General features: G+C 37.9%; 1 protein-coding gene across 3 annotated transcripts; it reads right to left on the reverse strand.

The window, feature by feature from the left end:
• Positions 1 to 2,805: 2,805 nt before the first annotated feature.
• Positions 2,806 to 24,375, reverse strand: ZPR1_1 (nucleolar zinc-finger protein). Of its 3 annotated transcripts, XM_051215267.1 has the most exons (11): positions 24,292 to 24,375; positions 24,034 to 24,249; positions 15,516 to 15,762; positions 13,374 to 13,444; positions 13,253 to 13,339; positions 11,719 to 11,898; positions 11,291 to 11,396; positions 9,170 to 9,441; positions 7,622 to 7,714; positions 5,948 to 6,016; positions 2,806 to 4,012 (listed from the first exon to the last, which is right to left on the reverse strand). In XM_051215267.1, exons 2-11 carry the CDS (start codon positions 24,112 to 24,114, stop codon positions 3,887 to 3,889), a joined length of 1,332 nt encoding a protein of 443 aa, XP_051068468.1. In that variant the 5' UTR covers positions 24,115 to 24,249; positions 24,292 to 24,375; the 3' UTR covers positions 2,806 to 3,886. The 3 variants fall into 3 exon arrangements, with proteins under 3 accessions (XP_051068468.1, XP_051068469.1, XP_051068470.1); XM_051215269.1 differs by having other exon boundaries at positions 3,847 to 4,012; positions 13,253 to 13,444; positions 24,034 to 24,210; XM_051215268.1 differs by lacking the exons at positions 2,806 to 4,012; positions 24,034 to 24,249; positions 24,292 to 24,375 and having other exon boundaries at positions 5,652 to 6,016; positions 11,291 to 11,437; positions 15,516 to 17,258.
• Positions 24,376 to 24,451: the final 76 nt, after the last annotated feature.

Consider the following 24,451-nt stretch of genomic DNA (forward strand, 5'->3'; position numbering starts at 1 on the left):
TTTGGGATGGTTGGAAGAAAATTAGAGGCGAACAAACCAAAACGTGGCATTAGTCATTAAAGTCACTAATTTCTAGTCTTAGCCATGTTGGCAGATGCAGACTACTTGGTTGAAGTCTGCGTAGCTATCGTAACCAGTGGTTGGAAACTCTGGATGACATGGCTCAGAATCGATCACAATGGCATCGGTGTATACAGTCTTTGTCTTCCCTTCAACTATGAGACTAAAATCCGTCTACGAACTAATTCTAATACTACTACTAATGAAGATAAGTAGTATTTTCACTTTATATAAATAAGAAATAGATAGATATTCATGAATAGTCAATTGGATTTAGATCAAATAGATTGGAAAAACCAACCAACCAAACAAACATTTGTATGTGTGTTGTTTATTTCATGTATGTAAGTATGTCATATTGATTATGTAAGGGTATGTGATGGGATTTTGTACATCTCGATGAACGTAATCTTTTTTAACAGTAAAAAAAGAACATCAGTTCCAAGTGTATTACAAATTACTTCAGTGAATCGCTTACTATTCAGTTAGCCTTTTTTGTTATTGATTAGCTTTATTCAATGATTGTTTGTTTTAGATACACTAATAACTGTTTACATGAAATAATGAACAAGTGGAAAGTTATACCGGATCTCTATAGATCACATTGGTATCAGTCATTAAAGTAACTAACTTCTAATCTGAGCCATGTTGATGGTAGATGCAGACTAATTGATTAGCGTCCGCGTGACTATCTTAAGAAATGATTGGAGACTGTGGATGACATAGTTGAGAATCGATCACAATGGTGTACGTGTATACACTCTTTATCTTCCCTTAAACTAAGAGATTAAAATCACTTCATATCTTTCTTTCTACGAACTAATTCTTTCTTCCTGTACTATGCCCTTATATGCAATCTTTCTTTAATATAAATTACCACCTCTGCATTAACTACTTTTAGGAATCCGGTGTTCATCTTGTTGTGTTAATGAGGTATGGCAACTTGGTCCGATGCATCTATGTGCCTAGTCCTACGTTGTAGCTGACTGACTGAATGTATTAGTAGAAATTGATATTCTTTATCATAAGTAAGATTCATATCATGTTCACTATATAATATAGAATACTATATCATTTGATTTATTATATAGAATATGATGATAAACAAAAAAGAAATTATAATGATTGATGTTTTTTACAAACAACTGAGGTGAATGGACAATTATTTACAAATCATACTCACAGATGATGTATTATATGTAAATGGAAGTAATTTAGAGTGATTTATTCAAAAGAACAAACTATGGTCAATAAAACGGATGAATAACAATATGAATATTTCGATGAAATATAACAAACTGTGACGACGGACCACCAGTGAACTCGAGGAAGCTGTAAGAGGCTCAGAAGGAGTCGAAGACGTTCCATTAAATCACCTCTCGGAAGAATATTCTAGAATCCCTACGTGTGGCTTCCCGATTGAATAATGCTAATAGCCTCTTGTATGCGGATTGAAGGACTGTAATGATGATTTCGTTCTCATCAAAAACTATAAATACCTGACAATTTCGTACTATGATTGACACTGTTTTGAATAATATTCCTTTCATTAGTCCTCTGTCTTCTTATTGCGACTTGGAAGGGTTTTGGTGTTTTAGTGCTCTGTTATACGCGGTATATCAAGGAATTAACATTCAAGATATAACACAAACTTTATGCAATAAGATTTAAATCCGGGCTTGGAACCGGCAGTAGCCCCCAGGAGGGGCTCTAGGTGTTACAAGGCAAGCCCTCCTCAAGGTCAAAGGAGGAGAGGAAGACCAAAGAATATATTACGCCGAGAAATGGAGACAGGCATGAGAAAACTGAACAAAAATTGGATGGAACTAGAAAGAACGGCCCAGGACAGATTGCGTTGAAGAATGCTGGTCGGCAGCCTATACTTCATTGGGAGTAAAAGGCGCAAGTAAAGTAAGTAAAAAAATCATTTCTTGCAATCGTCCTCATTTAAATCTAGTAATTATTGTTATCAGTATTTCATTTATTCAGAGGGGGGTCTTGTGGAGATTGTAGTAATTTAATAACTGAATTCATGAGTCAATTTGAAGCTAGACCACCATGGAAAACCTGGAAGCACTGGATGGCCATTTCATCCCAGTGTTGGGTCTCTTCAGCAGTGTGCGTCCGCGATCCCGACCGATAGGTCCTAGGTTGAAATCTCGCGAAGCGGGATCGTGGGCGCTCACTGCTGAGGAGTCCCATACTAGGACGAAACAGCCACCTAGTGTTTCCAGGTTTTCCATGGTGGTCTAGCTTCAATTGACTCATGAATTCAACCATAAAGTTTTATTGCCTAAATTACTTTGTTATTGATTGAGATCTTGAACCGATCGATGTTAGACCACCATTGAAAACCTGGAAGCACCGGACGGTCGTCCTATTGTTGGACTCATCATCAGTGCGCATACACGATCCCACCCGCGAGATTCGAACCCAGCGCCTTCGGTCTCGCGCGCGACCGCTTAACCTACTTGACTACTGAGCCGGCATCCAACGGTGTTAATGTCTAACCTCAACCAATCCACGAAATTGCGCGACCATCTTCTATTGTACTGAGGTAGATACTTGTCTCTACCCGACACGGAATAACTCCACTGGTCATTGCTTCTCACTAGATTATAGAAATGAATATTAGTTTATAGTTCCAAAGGATAACATAAACATGAATGATGGAGAATAGGCTTTGATAAGAAATTTTGTAGAAAAAAAAAACGATGAGTAGGTTATAGAGTGAAAAAATATTCAGTCATATTTCGTAAACCAGTACGTGTAATTATTGTAATTACGCAATAGCAAATTACATTCATCAAGTTGTTAACAGTTGAAAAGTTATTTTTCACAATCTATTGAATTCTATTCAAAACATGTTTATGTTTCTATAGAGACTAATAAGACATAGCAGCAATTCGGAAGACTCTGCCAGTCGCCCACATTGTATGAGCATTCCATGTACTTAAATTAACGGTTGACCTAGTTGCCAGAAGGGGCATCAGCATCGTGAGTTCCGAAGGAATTCCGCTTTGATCACGAGATGTTATAACTCTTCTAAATGAAGACCTTCTAACTCCCAGGGCAGAGTTTAAATGGTTCGAATATTTTTTTTCTGGTTAACGTTTTTTTAGAGTTCGTTTTCTACAGGATGGAGTCGCTAACGACATACCCAACCCTTCTCCTTTATCCGGGCTTGGGACCGTCAGTAGCCTCAGACGAGCTCCAGGTGGAGTTTAATAAGATATAAGTATTTAGTAATTCTGAAGTATTTCATGAATCTTGGTCGAATTAAATAAAACTACAAGAGTAAGATTCATCAAATAAAATAAAGTTATTAAATTATAAGTCTTCTGATAAGCTACAGCTTTCTTTTAGACTATTCTATGTACTTAATTCCGTAAGTATAAATGATCTCATAGATACATTTGGAAGTTAACTCAATAAGATGGTAAACCACTTAGATTGACCTAAGATAAATCTGAACCATAAATGCCCTAGTACAATCAAAGGCTCCGGGTATGACCGCCCCCCCCCAAAAAAAACAACCACCTGCTTCGGTTTGGGTACCCGAGCAGTATCCAAGCCCTCAGACAAATTGAATGATTTTTGTGGCGTATATCTACTCGTATTTAAAAAATCGAGTAGGAATATTGTAACAGAAATATGATAAATAAGCATTTCAGTCAATACAACTGTCATTAACTTATCACCATAAGTCAATTTAACCACTATTGAATCGAAGCATTCGGAGAATAAGCCCATTTACTATCCGGTTCTTTTAGAAAAATACAAAAATAATCAAGACATGATTTTAATCATTAAAAAAAATAAGCATTCAAGTGTCAGTTGTTTCATAGCCTTCAGTTTTCATATCTTTCAAACCAAGAAGCTCATTTTCTTCTTCACTTCGTTCATATTCGATCATTTCTAGTTCTGGATCTGGATCAGGTGCATACAAATTCTGAAAGAAAAACAAACAACAGGTAATAATTTGAAAGTATGAAGCGTTTACACAACATATATCTTATAAATCAAAGAGGTGAATAGACGTTTTTATTTTTATTAAAAGGAGTTATGGACACAGTTACTAAGTCAGGTATATTGCACATACAGAAGAATGTTCTTAGGATACTAATCATGCATTATTTACCGATCAAAAACTAGCATTTACATGAGCAAATATAAGGACTAATAGAGTTATTTTATTTATGATATTGGTGAAATTATACTCGATTTTTTGGACTAGTGCTTTGTAATCTGAACTTCTTTATGCTTATTCTAATGTATAGGTATTGGCTCTAAATTGAAGTCGGTTAGTTAATGCTGAAATTTTGACTTAATCGATTTCATCCATCTAGGAGAGTTGGAAAACCCGGACTCCAAACCAATGATGTACATGAGCTCCATGATCCTGAGGGGACAAAGTGGAGTATGAACCAATTATTGGTCATCGACTACCATGGAACTGCATCTCCTGAAGTTGCTCAACTGCTTTGTAGATTAGACCTTTAGGTCAAAGGCTCTGGGTGTGGCCCACTAAGAAAACCACCTGCTTCGGTCTGGGCACCCGGGTAGTATCACAGCCAACACACAGATCAATACTGACCTCATTGTTATTGTGAGGCGCATATGCATTTGGTGCCCGCCTTGTACTAATATTTATGTGTTCAAATAAATCAATAAATCTATTTCATAGATGGAAACATTTGTTCATAAAAGTGAATTAGTCAAGAAAAGTAAGCATTTTATGTAAGTCATTTTTTTCAGATTACGAAACGTTTTTTTCTTATTGTAAATGATGAATATATTTCAGTCAATACTACATATTCAAAACTGTCACTAAGGTTCCCAAAAGTTCAGAGGTTCATTACTTCATCATAAGACTACCCGGTTAACCACATAGTTAATAACATACATTTGAAGCTTCAAAAATGACCGATATGCTTGTTTCTGAAAGTTATAAATGCCTTCAATGACAAGTAACTAAGAAAATGGTGTATTGTGTATTATGTAAGATTGTTATAATTCTCTCTTACGGTTATAACCCAACTATTCCTATTGCTGAGTATTCTCGGACACCAATGCACTCGACAAGTCCCCAAATCGGAACACGGTTGAACAGGGAAAGAGTTTATATTCCAAATAACAATGTTAGATGGAAGTAGAAGCACAATAGGGAAAACGTTAGTATATTTATAGTTTTTCACATGAGATTTCTAGTGTTCACTAAGTATTGGCTAACGCTGATTGGTTAATTCTTATCCAATCAGCGCGTACCAAAGCAATCGTGCATTGAGCATGCTTTAATCCAGTCTATGTCTCGCTAACAAAGATACCACAAATTTATGAGTAATCCAAGAAAACGTATCAACAGGGTGACTGATTTGAATTTCATGTGGTTAATTTATTGAGTTAGAATAGCATTTAATAGATATAATTTTTAAAGGTCAAACTATAATTTATGGAAAACTCTTGAGCAACGCTAGAATGATCTTGAGAGTGTCCACCTAATTACTAGGGTCAAATGAAGGTGATAAACCAGTGTGTGAAGAATTAGAATTATGATTTACAGTTGATGGTTAAGGTTAAGAATTAGATTTACGGTTTTTCATCACGAACTGATATAAACTAAAATGTCAAGACGCTTTTGGTCAAATGGATGAGTGGATTCCGTACCGAAATTCGAGACCTTTTATCCATAAATCTGATTGGTTCGTCCATAAATTATAGTCTCATCGTTTTTAAAGTGGATTATTCTATAGACGGAGAATGGACTCTCCCTACTCTCGGCCGTACCAGAGCATTTGGGGGCGTTGTATCACTTTACAAAATGAATACCAATATTTTAGTACATAGAATAACATGAAATTAAAATTAACTTATAGTTTATTCTTACCTGAATATAACTATTTCCAGAAGGATCTTTTAGTTCAAATAGTACATTGAGTTTATTACCAGATGTAATCTAAAATAAATAATTTACAGATAAAAAGACAATTGTTTAATCATTATTTGAAGTTTGATTATTTAGACTAGAGTTAGAATAAAAACGTCCAATCGATGTACTTTTAGGAACTTCTACAAACTTACGAGAGAAATATCAAAGAAATTAAAACATCTGGCGGACTCATGATCACTTGATCAAATCTCCAACACTAACAACAAATCAATGCTACAAACCTATTTACCTCCATAGAACCAAATCTAGCAAAGGACACTATATCCATGTTTGTAAATAAGCAGACGTTTAGCTTTAACTCATACAAAAAACATCTTTGAGATTACGAACAGATAATTAAGACCATTAGGAATAAATGTGTAGGCTCATGAGGCGACGAAATAGTTTCAAACAATATTATACAAACAGAAGGATAGAACAAAGGAAGACAATCCACAAGATAAATTTCAAACACTGTGACAAATACTACATAGAACAAAGTGGCTAGCTAGACCTGGAAGTACTGTACGACCGTTTCGTCCTAGTATGGGACTCCTAAGAAATGCGCATCCGCGATCCAAGGGCCGATAGGTTCCGGATTCGAATTTTGCGGGGTGGGATCGTGGATGTACGCTGCTGAGGAGTCCCATATTAGGACGAAATGACCGTCCAGAGGAATTCTTTGTTGTTATTTTATGAAATTCCATAAGGAAGATTACAATTTACAATGTTCGGATTAATTATTTAACAACATGGTCGACATATGCCAAGTAATGTCATTTTCCCTCAAACTCGAACCAACATACCAAGTCAACATAGATAGTGGCTACCTGTGGTGCACAATAGTAATTATTTCTTTGGTTAGCGTTTTTTAGCGAGTTAGTTTTCTGTGGGATGGGGTCTCTAACCCCACGCTCAAACCTCCTCCTAACCCGGGCTTGGAACCGGTAGTAGCCCCAGAGGGGCTACAGACTCTCATCGACTGAATTTTCGGGCATTGATCTCCTACCAGGAGATTGTTGTACATGGAATGCTATTTTGCATGAAATCTATAGATGTTACAATTGCTGCACAATATAGAATATTTTGAAATTGATTTAACATGAACTGAGGAAAAGGGATATATATATCAATGTTTATATTTTTTAGGGTTTTTGATGACTGTCAAAAAAGCATTGTTAACACTTAACAAAACTGTTTTTATAGAGGAATTACTTACTAATGTCAACTGTCCATCCACCTACTAATGATCTTGAATTGAATGTTTAATAATTTAGGCGAAATAAAATAATACCTTAACATAAAGTATCCTTAGTGAATAGTATATGAGACCTTTTGATGGAGTTTTGTTCTCTGAGCTGGATGGTTTAGTCGTGGAGCTTTCATTATTCTTCTGAACGACATCATCAGCATAAACTTCGGGCAGAAGTATGTGAGACAATATATTTAGCGACTTATTACAATGCTAATTATATGATATTGATATTCAAAGGATTAATCAGAAAAAATCTATAACCCTGACAGTTTATAGTATTGGTTTACTGAACATAAACAGTATGTAATGTCATACAAAAGTTTACAGTGAAATATTATGATAATTGAATGTAACTGACGGATACATACAAAACTAACCTCTTTTATTTGGTTGATGATTGATCCCAACTTGCCTGTTGTCTCTTCTGGAGTACTACTATCCCCAACGATAAAAGGATTAGTACTGACTAACTGTAATAATTAAATATATAAATAGTTAGTTACCAAGTGAATTTATCAAATTACAGGAATAATGACCTACATTTGTTTACTGAGATTTATTTAGCTCAAATTTAACTATTTACAATAACAACCTGTAATTATGTAGCTAAAAATGAAACATAATATAACATGAAACAATGATAAATATCTGACATTTATTAGCACTACCGATTTTCTCAGGCTAATCGATTTAGAAGACAGACAACGATCGACAGATATATCATTAATAGCTCTATTTACTACGCCCCCAAATGCTCTGGTACGGTTGAGATTGGGGAGAGTTCACTCTCCCTCTCGAAATGCTCTCACATGGCCACGCGTATATAGCCTCTGCCAGGGAAGTCCTACTCACTTCCTTCTCATGGCGAGGGCGTTGTTTACGAGATTGAGAGAACGAAAAGTGAATGTCCGGCACTTTAACCAGGTTGGTGGACACGGAGGATCCACCTAGGGGAGTTGGATACCCTTATTCCAAACTAATAGTGTACATGGGCTGGCCCCAGTATCCTGAGGGAACAAATGGTGTATGAACCAACCGTTGGTGACCGGCTACCATGATACTGCATCTCTTAACCTTGCTCCACTGCCGTGTGGATCAGACCTTTAGTTCGATGGCTCTGGGTGTGACCACCTGTTTCGATTTTGGCACTCGGGTAGTATCACAGCCTTCACACAAATCAAATGAGATTTGTGTGGCGCATATGTATCTGGTATCTCCTTGTACCAGTATTCATGTGTTCAAATAAAATAAAACAATAAATCTATTTACTACTCTTGGGAAATGGTAGTTAGATTTCCAGACAGCGATATGACAAATCACTTTCACGAGATAAAGTGGGTACTTATAAATAAATTGCGGTGTTTCAGGAACAATGTACATACATTACTTGGAGTGGTCACTGTTGTGACAGGCGGTGTCCGAAATTCTGATACTAATACATAGTGTGCTATGCGCTAACACCCAACTGACTACTTTGAGCGAGTAAATATATTGGGCTACCAAATAAAATACTCATATATATACCACTCTAATCCTTAGGAAATTGATCCATTTCTCAGCCAATGAAATGCACTTGTCCTTTAGGTCACTCCTAATTGCTATCGGTTAGCCTTATTAGGCTACTTCTAATTAGCTATCCACATCAGTGACTTTATCGAGTTAAGTATATTGACGAAACTGGAGAGAGTTAGAGCGTTGAAAACCTTAACGGAAGAGAGAGAGGGGACAGTGGGAAGGAAAAGAAAACTGATTATGATCAAGTGTAGCTCCACAACTATCTAGACCATTGATTTGCAACAATAAAATTAAGCAACAACGAAAACCACTCCATACTTAGTGACAGCTAATTATTACTAAATGTTACATTTACTATCCATTGCCATAGGATATACGAAAAATTCACAATAATACATTCATAAACTAACTTGTTTGCTCACGGCCACTAAAAGACCTTCTATTGTTGTAAATCTTCCACCAAGAGTACCGCCGATAGACTCGAAATCAATTTCGGGTAGTTTAATAGCTGCAGTTTCCGACACCAAAATATCCCGTGATAAATCGTATATATTTGTAATTCGTAGTTTGTAATGTCTGCCTTTTGGTGAAATTCCACCACCGGAACGAACTTCACAATCCCTATAACCACATGCTGGGCAGTTGATTGCCATCAGTATTACCTCTTTGAAATGAGGAATATCTGTAAAGTTGGACATAATGAAATAAAATAAGTGTAAAGCCTCCAAATTATCAGTACAGTAAAATGAAATATCCAAACAACTCATCAAAACAAACAAGAAGAGATATCATGACGTAAAAAAAAAACAAGCAAAGATCTCTTCAATTATCTCATCGGATAGTTTCAGTGAACAAGTATATCTAAACCATCTGGTACGCTTTAAATATACGTGAAAAGCTAACAATGGGTTGGTTAAGATAACGACACAACTAGGTGGAAAAGCTTTGGAAGTATGCGATTTAAATATAATGAACCAAGATGGCTAAATGAAGATAAAATGTATACGGCAACGTCTAGAAGACCTACAAAGAGATTAAAAATGTAAGTGGGTTGTTGGAGTTAGTTTTGAGACATCCCAACTAAGATTTTCCAGCTCAACAGTCAATGATCAAATGGGGTAATGTCATGCTTTGATTTGATGACTGTTGTAATCTGTAATTGCTTTGGTTCATTATGGGAATGATGGAAAACTTTCTAAACGAGGGCCAATCGAACGTGCTTGGATAAATCGAACGACTAAGACAGAATGATACTCTAACGATGACAACACAATCCAAGTAAGAAGAGAGTAGACAAGAGTCATTAGCAGTTCTTTCAAGTAAAGACAACAGATTAAGCAAACATGACAGCATATACAGTGTTTTATAGGACAAATCAACCCATAAGAATAAGTGACAAATGTTGGCGATGCTAGATCATCAGAAATCACTTGGTAAACGTCTTAGTTTTGTAATTTTATTTTGGAAATTTGAACTTCTCGTTTTCACGCCAAAAGCACGCACATCTACCTTCAGATTGTATTTCCTACTTGGAACGACCCTAAATGTTATTGATTCGTTGCCTATTTTAATACGATTTTGTGACGCTTAGCAAAGACCTTTAAATGCAGTATATATATATATATATATATATATATATATATATATATATATATATATATATATATATATATATATATATATATATATATATATTTGAGTTGTGTGGTTGTTTGTTCATACTTTTGACTGCTCGTGGAATATACTTTTCCCTCATCTGAACCTGGTCTTCTCCCTTTAGCTAGCAGGGTTAGGACTCATTTAAATATTTAGTGTATCTGTTGTTGATCCTTCATTCCGTTCGCCGATTTAGAGTGATCACGTAATCTCTTCAAATATAGCATCAAAATAATAAGATGCATAAGGTATTTTGCTGTGGAAATCTTAATAAGTTACAACATCTCCCACTTCTGATAAGAAAGAAACTGATCAATTACAGGCATAATTGGCATGGGGTAGACTTAGTGTTGGTTGATTTGTTGCTAATATTTAGATGTTGGAGATCCCTTTCACCCTAAAGAAGAACGACGGTTGGTGTTTCCATGGCACATGACCACCAGCTGAAAAGTAAAATGATACTAAAAGTAGACGGAGGTTGACCATCAACATCCACTATGATGTAGTTGTGGGCTAATGACGTGGAACTCTTGTTAGTAGCAAGAAAATAAAATATCATTCAACTAATCATTAAAATTTGTATACAGCAGTTCTCAAAACCATAAGATGACATTAGTGTTGTAATTCGTATAAACATTAAGCTTGGTGGTCGGTAAAAATAACATCATTACTGGATGGGAGCTGAAATGCTAAATGAACCTGTAGGATAACATTTAACAAAAAAAATTATTAAAGTTTTTACATTTAATTGACAGATGATTTTGCATCTAAACATTTCAACATGAATTTCACATTGCCTAGTAGCAATACATTTACAGTGACTAAAGACGTTATCATTATGTTTATATATTTATAAAAGTTGTAAAACCACTTACCAACAACTTTCATTTTATTTTCAGTAAGAGCATTGCACGATGGACAGTTGACATTTAATAACAGAACTTCGTCTTTTTCGATTTTTGAGGTTTCACTATTTGATTCCTATAAAAATAATAATAATAATAATAACAACAATAAATCAACTAAATTTCAAATGGTTAAGATCATGAGTCAGTTGAAGCTAGACCACCATGGAAAGCCTGGAAGCACTGGACGGCTGTTTCGTCCTGTTGTGGGACTTCTCAGCAGTGCGCATCCACGATCCCGCACCACGCGGGGCTCGAACCCAGGACCTACTGGTTTTGCGCGCGAGCACTTAACCACTAGACCACTGAGCCGGCATCCAACGGTGTTAACGTCTAACTTCAACTAAAATGCTAAAACTACTCAAAATACCACAAATCTGACAGAGATAATAACTTACTTCCTGGGTTGTATTAGGATCAGTTACGTTATCATCCAGTGGTTCAACTGGTTGAGATTGAAGACCAAGTAATTCGTTCTGTTCTGGAGTGCGTACATATGTTTCAATTTCAATTTGCGGGTCGTCATTTGGAGCTAAGTAATTTTCAATGAATCCATTTCCTGATGGATCATCTATAACCTAAATAATTACAAGTTGATTATATTAAACAATTCGGGTAAATGACATCAACTTAGGAATATGTTACATTATATTGTATTTTATCTTAGGCATAAATTTTAACAATCATATCAATTTAGTATGATTAAATGTAACCTAGGAGATCGTAAACTACCAATAAGAAATGAAAATAAAGATTATAACGTAACCAGTAATTTTCTATTTCTGTCCGTCGTTTTAGTAAGGTCACTCAAAACTTGAGTCCATAAGCTATTTATCAAAACTTCGTGAATACACTTCTAAATGGTTCACAAAAGATTAGTGAACTATTACTCAACTAAGCAATTTGGAGTAAGGTCTATTCAGAATACGTTTTCTTTTACAAATGCAGGGAAACAACGATGAAATGCTTGCGCGCCATCAAGCACAAAAGTGAACTTTTATTCTAGATTGAATTTCTTTCAGCAATACACTTAATCTAATGCAATAAATAAATTTGAAAACGATGAAAATATCTACTTCAAAGGTTGGTTTACAAGCGAAACGTTGACGAGCCCCCAAATACCCTGGTACGACCGAGGGTGGTGAAAGTTCGCCCTCCCTCTCGAAATGCTCATATGGCCACGCGTATACAGCCACTACCACGGAGTGTTCACCTAGAAGAGTTAGAAAACCCTCATTCCAAAACAATGGTGTACATGGGCTGGCTCCAGTATTCTGAGGGAACAAATAGCGTATGAACCAATCGTTGGTCATCGGCTACCATGGAACTGCATCTCTCAATGTTGCTTCACTGTCATGTGGATCAGACCTTTAGTTCGAAGGCTCCGAGTGTGGCCCCCTTAGAAAACCACCTGTTTTGGTTTTGGCACTCGAGTAGTATCACAGCCCACACATAAATCACGTGACTTGTGTGTCGCATATGTGTTTGGTGCCCCTTCCTACTAATATTTATTTTCAAATCAATAAATAAATAAAACGTTGACAGGTAACTGATGAACCCACATAATTCTATTTATTTCATATTTTAACCTAAATGCTACTATGTAGTGGATCAGTGGAGTGACTGGTTCTATTTAGCTGTCATGTAAAGCTCAGTGAAACTACACATATCTATTTAATTAATTCACTACAACTTAGTAACTAAGCTAAAGTTTCATATACGGTTTAAATTTACACTTTTCCGAGGACTGTTGATAATATCTGGCTGTGTGAAATCAAAGTACACGAAGGTAATAGTCCACTACATATACATTCTGTAACGCTATTATGTAATTAATAAATGGTATTACTAGTTTTTTTTTAGAAAAGTAAGATATCACTGGGTTTAAAACTATTAAAATAAAGTCAATTCATAGAAAACTGCTATACTTACAAGTGAGAATGGCTTGTCCACCTTTAGCAAAGTACGCAACTGATCGATAAACTTTTCGATTTTCAACGCTAAATCAGGTTGAATTTCCTATTAATGTATTTGAAACTGATTTAACATATACCTTTCTTTCAGGTTGTAAACTATTCAGATTATCTATGAATCCTGTTATAATTCCTTCAATTGTTGATACAACTAAAAACATTATAGAAAATATGTAAAAATAAATAGAAGGTCATCAAAATATAAGCATTTTAGTAATGGCTGAATACATGAATCACTAATAAGGTTCGACATGGGTAAATATCAGACTACCAATGAATTTTAGAAGCATTTAAATTGACGACGTAATAATCATGATCTGTGGGTCACTGAATCAGCTCACATAGGTTATTATTATTATTATTTGAACATATAAATATTGGTAAAAAAGGGGCACCAAACACATATGCGTCACACAAATCTCATTTGATTTGTGTGAAGGCTGTGATACTACCCGAGTGCCAAAATCGAAGCAGGTGGTCACACCCAGAGCCATCGAACTAAACGTCTGATCCACATGGCAGTGAAGCAAGGTTAAGAGATGCAGTATCATGGTAGCCGGTCACCAACGGTTGGTTCATACACCATTTGTTCCCTCAGAATACTGGAGCCAGCCCATGTACACTACTGGTTTGGAATAAGAGTATTCCAACCCCCATAGGTGGATCCTCCGTGTCCACCAACCTGGTTAAAATGCCGGATATTCGCTTTTTGTCTTCTCAATTTTGTAAACAAAACACCCCCCCCCCACGAGAAGGCAGTGATTAGGACTTCCCTGGCAGAGGCTATATACGCGTGGCCATGTGAGAGCATTTCGAAGGGGAGAGTGGACTCTCCCCACTCTTGGCCCTACCAGGGCATTTGGGGGCATTCAAATAGGTTGATTGTAAACGAAGTTTGTCAGAGTTATTCGTTTTCTCCATTTTTTCGTAGTCATTCATTTGGAGTTACCTCCATCTTAAAGTCTGAATTTTCAGGAATCGACCTCCTACCAGATTTATTTGTTGACTTAGAATATACAGATGACTCCTATGCGGTAAAGACACTAAGATAATGTAGTTCTACGATCGCCTCAAACAAAAGTGAAAATAGTTTGGGATGTTTCTTTCCTTTTAAACGCAGTGTTGTTTCGAGATTGGTTTGCGTCAACGTCCGAACCAGTGACAGAGTGAAGTATTTGTGTTTCGATTACTTATGAGTTCCATCATTCCAAGTGGGTTGGTGTCTGACGAAGTCTCAGTTGACTTTTGCCAAATCCCTTCACTTATGGCGAAGGCTGTGTATACATACCACATAAACTGTTTGCAATTTCTACACTACCGCTACTACACGAGGATTTGTCTTGACAATTTCATCTGGCTGCGCTAATGGGATATGGGAACTTGAACCAATGTACATGTTTCAGGTTCTACTTTGCATATCATTGACTGACTGAAATGTAAACAGGACGGTAAGTGCATGTGAATTGACTTTGTGGTTCATGTACTAAATACACACATGCTAAGTTCTATTCCAACCTGCCTCCTAATAACTCAGGTTCGAACTAGTCGGTAATGCGTGGAGTTCGCTTACACAGTGTGACTTAGTACAGAATATAAGCTTTACAGAAGTTGTATTCACTTGTGAAATGACATCAAAAGGCTCAATTTTACTGAACCTTAAGTATAAACGTACAGCTAAAACATGTAGTTTCTTATTTGGCGTTCGATTTTACCGAATGGGATGAGGAGAACCCGATCTAAGACTGATATATATCAAATAAAATCTGCTGTAACAAGTAACAGGTGTCAATCAGTCATCATCAACACAGCTTCTGGAACAATTGTATTTCGGTCCAAGTTGCTATGCTATTTGAGAGGTTAACTATTAAATTTAACCAGTGATCTTTTGCTTGCAGAGCATATTCGGTGTATGTATAAATTATTCTTGTGGGTGATAAATATACCAGTTTATGTAGAAAATATTGAATACGAAATTGAACGATGATATGATAAAAAATCTCAAGAGATCAATAACTAAACAATCAATTCAAGTCCTATTCAGCTTCATCTTAATTAACATTATCACACTGATGAATACACATCATCCACCAAATGATGAATGAATTTGATCCGTACGAGTTTATTCGGCTAACTAATGTTTTAAAAAAGCTGCGAACAAAATAACAAAGTAAGCATACATGTAAATGTATTAAAATGTGGATAAGAATAGTGGTAAGACTAACCTCCATCAGAAAAAGGAAATGAGGAATCATATTCAGGAATGCTCACTGTTGAACCTACTGGTATAACAACACGTCTGTTCATATCTTTCACGTTGTTAGCTTTGAATGTTATACGTTGTCCCTTATCTTGAACTTGTGAAGCTGGAATAAGAGACCGATTCTCATAACCACAGTGAGGACAACTGAAGGATGAGACAACAACCTCTCTAAAATATGAAATTTTTGTTATCATAAGAATCGTTGTGCCCTAAAATCACCAAAATAAAAGATCGAGATTGACTCTAAACAGTGAAATAGGCAAATTCAATGGCTAATGAAGTATATTTTCTACATAATGAATGACGACATGTGATCTCAAATTTGAGTAAATATCAAGTACTATCCATTTAATGGTAGTATATAAATAAACTTCAATAAATCACCTCTTGATTTTGGAATCGAGTGCAATTACTCAACATAATTTAGGGAAAAGATTGAGTAGCATATGTTACGGTCTAAAATCTACTTATATTTAGCTACATGAGAACGTGCAAGCTGGTAATGCAATTTAACAACTAATTGAGACAGCAACTTGTAAGATCTATTAAGGTGGTTCATATCAATATTTCATAGATTAGTTGATCTCAGAATGCTATATCTTTACTTAAGATTTTTGGAAATCCTAACATCGGAGGAGTTAATACTAAATACATTTTTGCTTTATCCAAATAAGTACAAAATTGTATTTGACGTTTCACTACTTAATGTAAGCCACTTCTTCAGAGTAAATAAATGACCGAATTAGATTGACACAAGTTTAAGTAGTATAATGAAACAATCCAGAGTAGTTTTAGTGCAATCAAAATCAGTATTCAAACCTATTATGGTTATGATTGTACTAAAACTATTCTGCATTGTTTCATCATACTATTTAAATCTAATTCGGTCACTTATTTACTCTGAAGTGGCTTACATTAAGTAGTGAAACGTCAGAAATACAATTTTTTTACTTATTTGGATATAACAAAAATATATTTATTACTAAATTTCTACCCAATGCTCAATTAATTTGAAACTAAGTTCAACCTTGGCATTAATATCTGATGGGTTGTTTGTTAACTGCAATATACGTCAAGAATGACATGCACTTGTATTTAGTCTGATTGTACGTTACATACTAGTTTGATGGAAAGCGATGGACTCATAATTGAGTCACTCAACTACTGAACACAGGGTTACAAGCCCAAACCTGAACCGATTCTACTTTAGTACGGAAAATTGAGTAGTTTAATAACTCCTTGGACACAAATAGAGGACCTTGAAATGATGTGCGTGAATTTGTATTTACTTTTTAGTTCCGAACAATTATTGGTTAAGAACAACTGTAAGAAACGAAAAGAATCAACAATTATCGTTCCATATTGTTTAGTTGATTGCAGTAATGCGGGAGTAATCACTTTTTAACTCACTCAGAAACATCTTATTTTTTATTTATTTGAACACAAACATTGGTACAAGGAGACACCAAATACATATACACCACACTTCATCGTTGGATTTGTGTGAACGCCGGACCCGACCGTTGTTGCTACCTTGACGTGGTGGTTTGGCTTGCCTGTCGTGATGAAGCAACCGAGCTATACTGGCTGGAACAACCGTTCCTCAAGGTCTGACCATGTCAGACAGGTCGGTTGAAGAGCGATAAGACTCAGTCAGTCAGTCAGCTACAACATAGGACCAGGCACATATATGCATCGTTCCAAGTTGCCATACCTCATTAACACAATAAGATGGACACCGGATTCATAAAATTAGTTAATTTAGTGGTGGTAATATATAAAATAAAGATTGCATATAAGGATATAGTACAGGAAGAAAGAATTAGTTCGTAGAAAGAAAGATATGAAGTGATTTTAATCTCTTAGTTTAAGGGAAGACACAGAGTGTATACACCGACGCCACTGTGGTCAATTCTGAGCCATGTCACCAAGAGTCTCCAACCATTGATTACGATAGTCACGCGGACCCCAACCAAGTAGTCTGCATCTACCAACATGGCTCAGACTAGAAGTTAGTGACTTCAAACACTGATGCCACGTTTTGGTTTGGCTGCCCTTAACCCTATTCCAACCATCTCCAACACCGGTTAGCATTGCACGTCGTGGTAATCGGTGTTCAGGCATACGTAACACGTGGCTCAACCATCTCAGTCCATGAAGATTCACAACCTCATCAACTGATTTACCATCATTCCTTAATACCCTGCATCTAACCTCACTATTACTTACCCGGTGATCCCAGCAGACACCAGCAATATTTCTAAGGCATCTGTGGTCAAATATTAGTAGCTTACGAGTGTCTTCTACTCTTAATGGCCATGTTTCACAGCCGTCAAGTAGAACAGAACGGACTGCCGTGCAGTATACTCGTCCTTTTATTGATAGACGGATATCTCGCCATCACCATGGGTGACGTAAGTTGGCAAAAGCGAAATGAGCTTTTCGAATCCATGCTGAGATTTCTTCATACACCAACCCATTAGGGCTGATCATAATTCCAAGATAAGTGAAGTCATCAATGCGTTCGACTACTTCACTCCCTATCCTTAGTTCAGGTGTTGACGCAGACCAGTCCTGAAGCAACAACTTGCATTTAGAGGGAGAGAAGCGCATTCCAAACATTCTTGCATTGTTGCTTAGCGTTACCAAAAGACTGCATTTTATCAGCGTCTTCACCAAACAGGACTATGTCATCTGCGTATTCTAAGTCGATAAGTGGACCTCCTGGAAGGAGATCAATACCCGAGAATTCAGTCGACGAGAATGTTATTTCCATCAGTAGGTCTATGATGAAGTTAAACAAAAACGGAGAAAGTGGACAGCCTTGACGGACACCACTTGAGGTTGCAAAAGCAGATGACAGTTCGCCATAAGATCTGACTCGACTAGCAGTATTCGAGTAAAGAGCCTTTACAAGGTTTATGTACAACCGTTGTAGCTACCTTGACGTGGTGGTTAAGCTTGCCTATCGTGATGAAGCAACCGAGCTACACTGGCTGGAACAACCGTTCCTCAAGGTCCTACCATGTCAGACAGGTCGGTTGGAGAGCGGTAAGACCAAAAACAACAAACCTAAGGTCCAAAGGCGAAGTCGTACTGCTGACTGTACAGAGGTGTGACAGCAGTAAGATGTTTCCTCCAGACAACCAGCATGACAGCGATGCTGCCTTCCCACAAGGAGGGGTGGGGTTAGAAAAGGTCGAACCTAAAAATGCACACCTCGCTTTATCTCACGGATATCCGTCTCCGGCGGTAAGGTCTCAACGAGTACGGAGCTAACACAAAAATCACCCATAAAAAGGTCGTGTGTGACCGACCTCAAGCAGTTTCCCCTTGGGCACTGTGGTCACGCTCTCAGGTCACTAAGACCACCTCTAATCCAATTTCCTTTTCAGGTACCTCCAGAAGGACCCTTCCACGGTGTGGGCAACCGGGAAGTGATAACCGCCCTCATACCTTTAACAGCACTCAAGACCACTGTATTCATAATCAACCTTCCTCTTCAATTCCTATTATTCCCCCTACATCGACTTTCAACGCTAAACCTCCTCTTCCGGCTTCCCCCTCAAGTGTCACCATAGCCAACGATTCTAGTGCGCAAAACACTGTCCCAGGTTTATTGAAACCTCGCTCCAAACTACACATTGGAGCCTTCAACATACGCACCCTATGTCAAATCGGTCAACAGGCTTCCTTGGCTAGAACCCTAGAATCTCGTATCATTGATGTATGCTGTGTCTCTGAAACATGTATACAGGATCCCAGTGTGGTCATTCACTTGACCTCACCTCGGCAAAACGGAGAGCCAACGAGATACACCCTCCGTGTATCTGGTGACCCGACGGCCAGCTCTCGTGGACTAGCAGGTGTGGGCATAGCACTAAGCATGAGGGCGGAACAAGCACTGTTAGAGTGGATTCCCGTTAACAGTCGTTTATGTGCTGTTCGGCTAAACGGCTCCATAAGAACTCGGAAGGATAGGAACACACGTCGTTGCCTACGCTCCCACCAACTGCGGCTCAGATTAAATGAAAGATGAATTTTACAGAAAGCTATCTGAACTTCTTCAGAAAGCTAACCGTTCAGACACAGTACTCGTAGCAGGTGACTTTAATGCTCAGATAGGTAGTTTAAACCAAACAGAAAGGCATTTAGGTGGGTATTTTAGTATTCCGGCAAAACGAACAGATAATGGTGATCATCTGCTGCAACTGTGCTCAGACAATCGTTTACTTTTAGCAAACACGAATTTTAAGCATAATGAGAGACATCGTCTAACATGGCGACCCCCTACACCAAACCAACGATGGACTCAAATAGACCATATTGTCATCAGTCATCGTTGGAGAGGGTCGGTAGAAGATTGTCGCTCATTCTGGTGTACCTGCTTGGACTCCGACCATGCCCTAATACGGGCACGTATCTGCTTGCACCTCACTGGACGCAAAAAAGCCACACTAAAAAGACCCATTAGAACTTAATTGAGTAGCGAGAAAACCAAAAGTAGGTTCCAGGAACAACTGAGGTCACACTTAGGTAGTTCTGAACACGAGGCTGACCCAGATGTTGCTTGGAAAGATATACAAACAGCAGTGACGGCTATCAGTGATTTAAACCACCGGGTTACAAAAAGAACGCTGGAATACTATCATGGTGCCTAAATCGAAGCAGGTGGTTTTCTTATGGAACCACTCTCCGAGCCTTTAACCTAGAGGTATAATCTATAAGACAATAGAGTAACGTTGCGAAATGCAGTCCCATAGTAGCCGGTCACCAACAGCAGGTTCATGCGCCATTTGTTCCCTTAGGATCCTGAAGCCTGTATGCACCATTAGTTTAGAATCAGGGTTTTCCAACTCTCCTAGGTGGATTCTGCATATCCACCAACCCGGTTAAAGCGCTGGACAGTCAGTCAGTTCCTTCAACTTCGTAAACCACACCCATGCCGCGAGGAAACAGTAAGACTTATCAGGCAGTGGCTGTATATGCGTGGCCATGTGACAGCATTTCGAGAGGGAGAGCAGACTCTCCCCACCCTCGACCCATAGGATGCAGGCTTGTCTAAGAAGCATTAAACCTATGGAACTTTCTACCGGAAGAAATTATGTTCACACATCCAGTTGACTCATTGAAAAGATTAATCACATAAAGCTTACATGAAAAGGACTAACACAGTCTCATGGCTCTGTCCTCACAACAAAAATCTGAAAGTGATATGGATTTGTGCATATTTCGCTAACACTTAACAATTGAATAAAAACGACTTTAGATGGTCGACTGAAGTTTTATAAAAGCCCATAACCACATATTACCCCACAGAGGGTTTTACGATTTTATTTGTGATAGTTTACGTTGATCTTTCATTTGGAACTTATACTGATTAGTATTACCTTGTTTCATTTGACTTCTACAAAATTTATTCGACACCTTTATTACTGTCATTTGAGTCGACTATTTTTTTATCTCATATAATCTTATTAGATCTGCGCTTAATTAAAAACATTTAAGAACGGTTCTCTTGGCATCTGTGCGACAGTTGATAGCATTTAGAAAATACTTACCCTTCATGTGCACAACGCGGTTGGAAACATAATAATGAACTGAATAGTAACTGTATACTATGCAAAAATATACTACTGTTTGATCTGAATATTCTTCTGATTACCAACATTGGGAAACTTATTGTAGGAAGGAATTCGACTGAACATGAATTATTAGATCTTATACTGACTCACTATGAGGATGATGTTGCGAACCTCCATCATATGCCACCCCTAGGTAAAAGTGACCACGCAGTTTTAACTTTCGACTTCCATATAACTGCCAGTCACGAGGACGCGTCAGTCCAGTCCAGACCCAACGTCTGGAAAGCAAACATACCAGACATCATGCACTCAGCATCGTTAATAGATTGGACAATAGACCCAGAGTCCTCCATTGAAACGGCCTGGGACGCATTTCGAAATTTATACTTAAAAGTTACCACACCTCACATCCCTTGGACTATACCAAAGGGGCCGAAAAACTCACCACCATAGTTCAGTAGGGAGGTCCGTATCCTTCTCCGTAAGAAAAGGAAAATGTGGGATCGATTTAGGTTACTGGGGACTGATGAGTCAAAATCTCAGTATCGAAAGGCTCAGAATACTTGTGCCTCGACCCTCCGTAAGTCTAGAAAACGTGTTAAGGAATCCATAGAATGTCCTAAACGCTTGTATTCCTATATAAACCAAAGGACAAGGAGAAAAGGAAATATTCCTGCTCTATGGGGAGACAGTACTGCTTCATCATTAGTGGAGGACGACTTTGGTAAGGCTCAAGTGTTCTCGAACTACTTTAGCAACGTATATACCATAGAAGCGCCCTTCCCGTCAGCGTATACAGATCCCCTCATACATACACTGGATAGCGTGACCATTAAAGAACTCGATGTCTTTGGTCTGCTAAATAAGCTTGACATAGGTAAATCCACGGGGCCCGATGAATTACATCCTAGGCTACTGAATGAATTATCTAACTTCGTTGCGAACCCTTTAAGTACATGCTTTAACCTATCCGTTACGCAGGGTCGTTTACCGAAAGACTGGAAAAACGCCATAGTAAGTCCTGTCTTCAAAACAGGTACGAAACACAAACCTGAGAATTACCGCCCCGTTAGCCTAACTAGTGTGGTTGTTAAAATCTTAGAAAAGATTATTCGGAAGGAGCTGTTTAAGTATCTCGATAAAAACCGGATCCTCTCGGAGAAGCAGCACGGCTTCAGAATAGGTTATTCTTGTTTCACTAACTTGTTAGTGGCTCGTGAAAGCTGGTGCGCTCTTAAGGACCAAAAGCTACCTGTAGACGTCGCCTTCATTGATTTCAGTAAAGCTTTTGACAAAGTTCCGCACAACCGGCTGTTATATAAGTTAAGAAAAGTCGGGATTGGAGGCAATTTATTGATGTGGATAAAAGACTTCTTATTTGGGCGTCAACAAAGAGTAAGGGTGAACTCAAAGTTATCTAGCTGGGAAACTGTGCTTAGTGGAGTGCCCCAGGGTACAGTTTTGGGGCCAGTGCTATCCCTCTTGTATGTAAATGACCTTCCTTGTCTCCTATCATCATCGGTCTTGCTATATGCTGACGATGTCAAGATATGGAAAACGATACGATGTAAGAGTGATAGCTTAGAACTTAAAAGTTATCTGGAAAAGTTATCTGAATGGTCTCAAACATGGCAGTTGCCGATAAATACTTCCAAATGTGTTGTGATGCATATCGGTCATCAAGGCACAGATACATACACGATGAATAACACTGAGATACCTGTCGTCCAGACATATAGTGACTTAGTCAAGACTTAAAGACTACTGCACACTGCCGTGCAATAGCCGCCAAAGGTTTTAGAACGTTATGGTCAATACGTAGAGCTTTTAGTCATGTCGACGCTAAAACGTTTTTGACTTTGTATACAGTGTTCGTTCGTCCTAAACTTGAGTACTTTATTTATTTATTTGAACACATGAATATTGGTACAAGAGAGCGCCAATATATATGCGCCACACAAAACAATGAAAATTCGAAGAGAAGTACAAAAAAAACTAAGGAGCGCAAAAGAAAAAGAGAACAATAACGAAGAGATAGGTGTAAGGTAGTGTGGTAGTAACGAGGGAACGAAAAGGTACAATCAGAAGAAATCTTTCAGGTAAGGGAGACACGACCACTTTTTATGAAGAAGCAGGATCGCCACTGGCTTCTATTCTGAGCCATATCTGATAACGTCTCTAGCCAATGTGTAGCACCATCTCTCAGACCCCAACCAGGGAGTCGTGAAGGACCGACAGAAGCCAGCCCTTGAGTACTGCATACAATCGGCTAGCCCCTGCTTAAAGGAAGATAGTGAGCTTCTGGAAAAGGTTCAGAGAACGGCGACTAAGCTGATTCCCGGAACAGCGAAGCTTCCGTATGAATCTCGACTGGCCAAGCTGAACCTTTTCCCGTTGTCATATCGCAGAACTAGAGGCGACTTGATTACAGTTTTCAAATTGCTTAGTGATAAATTTGCACCTGATATGCCCTCATTTTTCTTGTCTTCCAAAACAGAGAATTTACGAGGACACTCCAAAAAAGTTCATAAGCCGAGAACAAATTACTTGTCAGCTGACTATCGACTTTCCCATCGAATCATCAACGAGTGGAATTCACTACCTCAGCACGTGGTCGAGGCTCCATCCGTCGATTCTTTCAAAAGAAAGTTGGATCAACTGAGAGACCATCATTGCCAGGACTAACATAGGCCACCGAGCCTCCTATCCTTCCCAAACTGTAAACTGTAAATACTAGGCCGTTTATGATTATTGGTTTTAACCATGGTTCTAAGGTGTGATTAAAACATTTCCGCGAAAATGAAAACAAGTAATACTTCGAAGTGTTATTTATCTTCATTTGCATTCGTGACGAACGTAACTTTACCATCATATACATATCCAGAAAACACTTACGTTATGTAAGCATCTAGTGCACAAGCTCTCGATTGTTAGAGGCTCAGACTCCTCATCAGCAGCACTTAGTTCTTTTATCATTTTATAATCCCAAACTGTTAATAGGTTGATATTTATTCTACGACCACGTTGATTTTGGATGTTAAGATTTTAGCAGCACACTCAGCTAATAAAAATCTGGAAGAAAAACAAACGGAAACTTAACTAGATCACTGACTAAAGACATGAAATGCATGTACGCTTAATAACGACACTCACCAAAAATAGCCAACAATGTAGAAGCACGGATTAGCAAGATTGAGTGACAACGACCTTGAACTGTAGCACCGGAGTTTACTTGGGAGCGGGAGGGATCTGAAACAACAACACAACTGTTCAAATGGTGGTGGAAGGAATAGAAGAAGCTTTCGCTTAACGA

This window comes from Schistosoma haematobium, chromosome 2 (assembly GCF_000699445.3).
Source record: "Schistosoma haematobium chromosome 2, whole genome shotgun sequence".
NCBI lineage: Eukaryota > Metazoa > Platyhelminthes > Trematoda > Strigeidida > Schistosomatidae > Schistosoma > Schistosoma haematobium.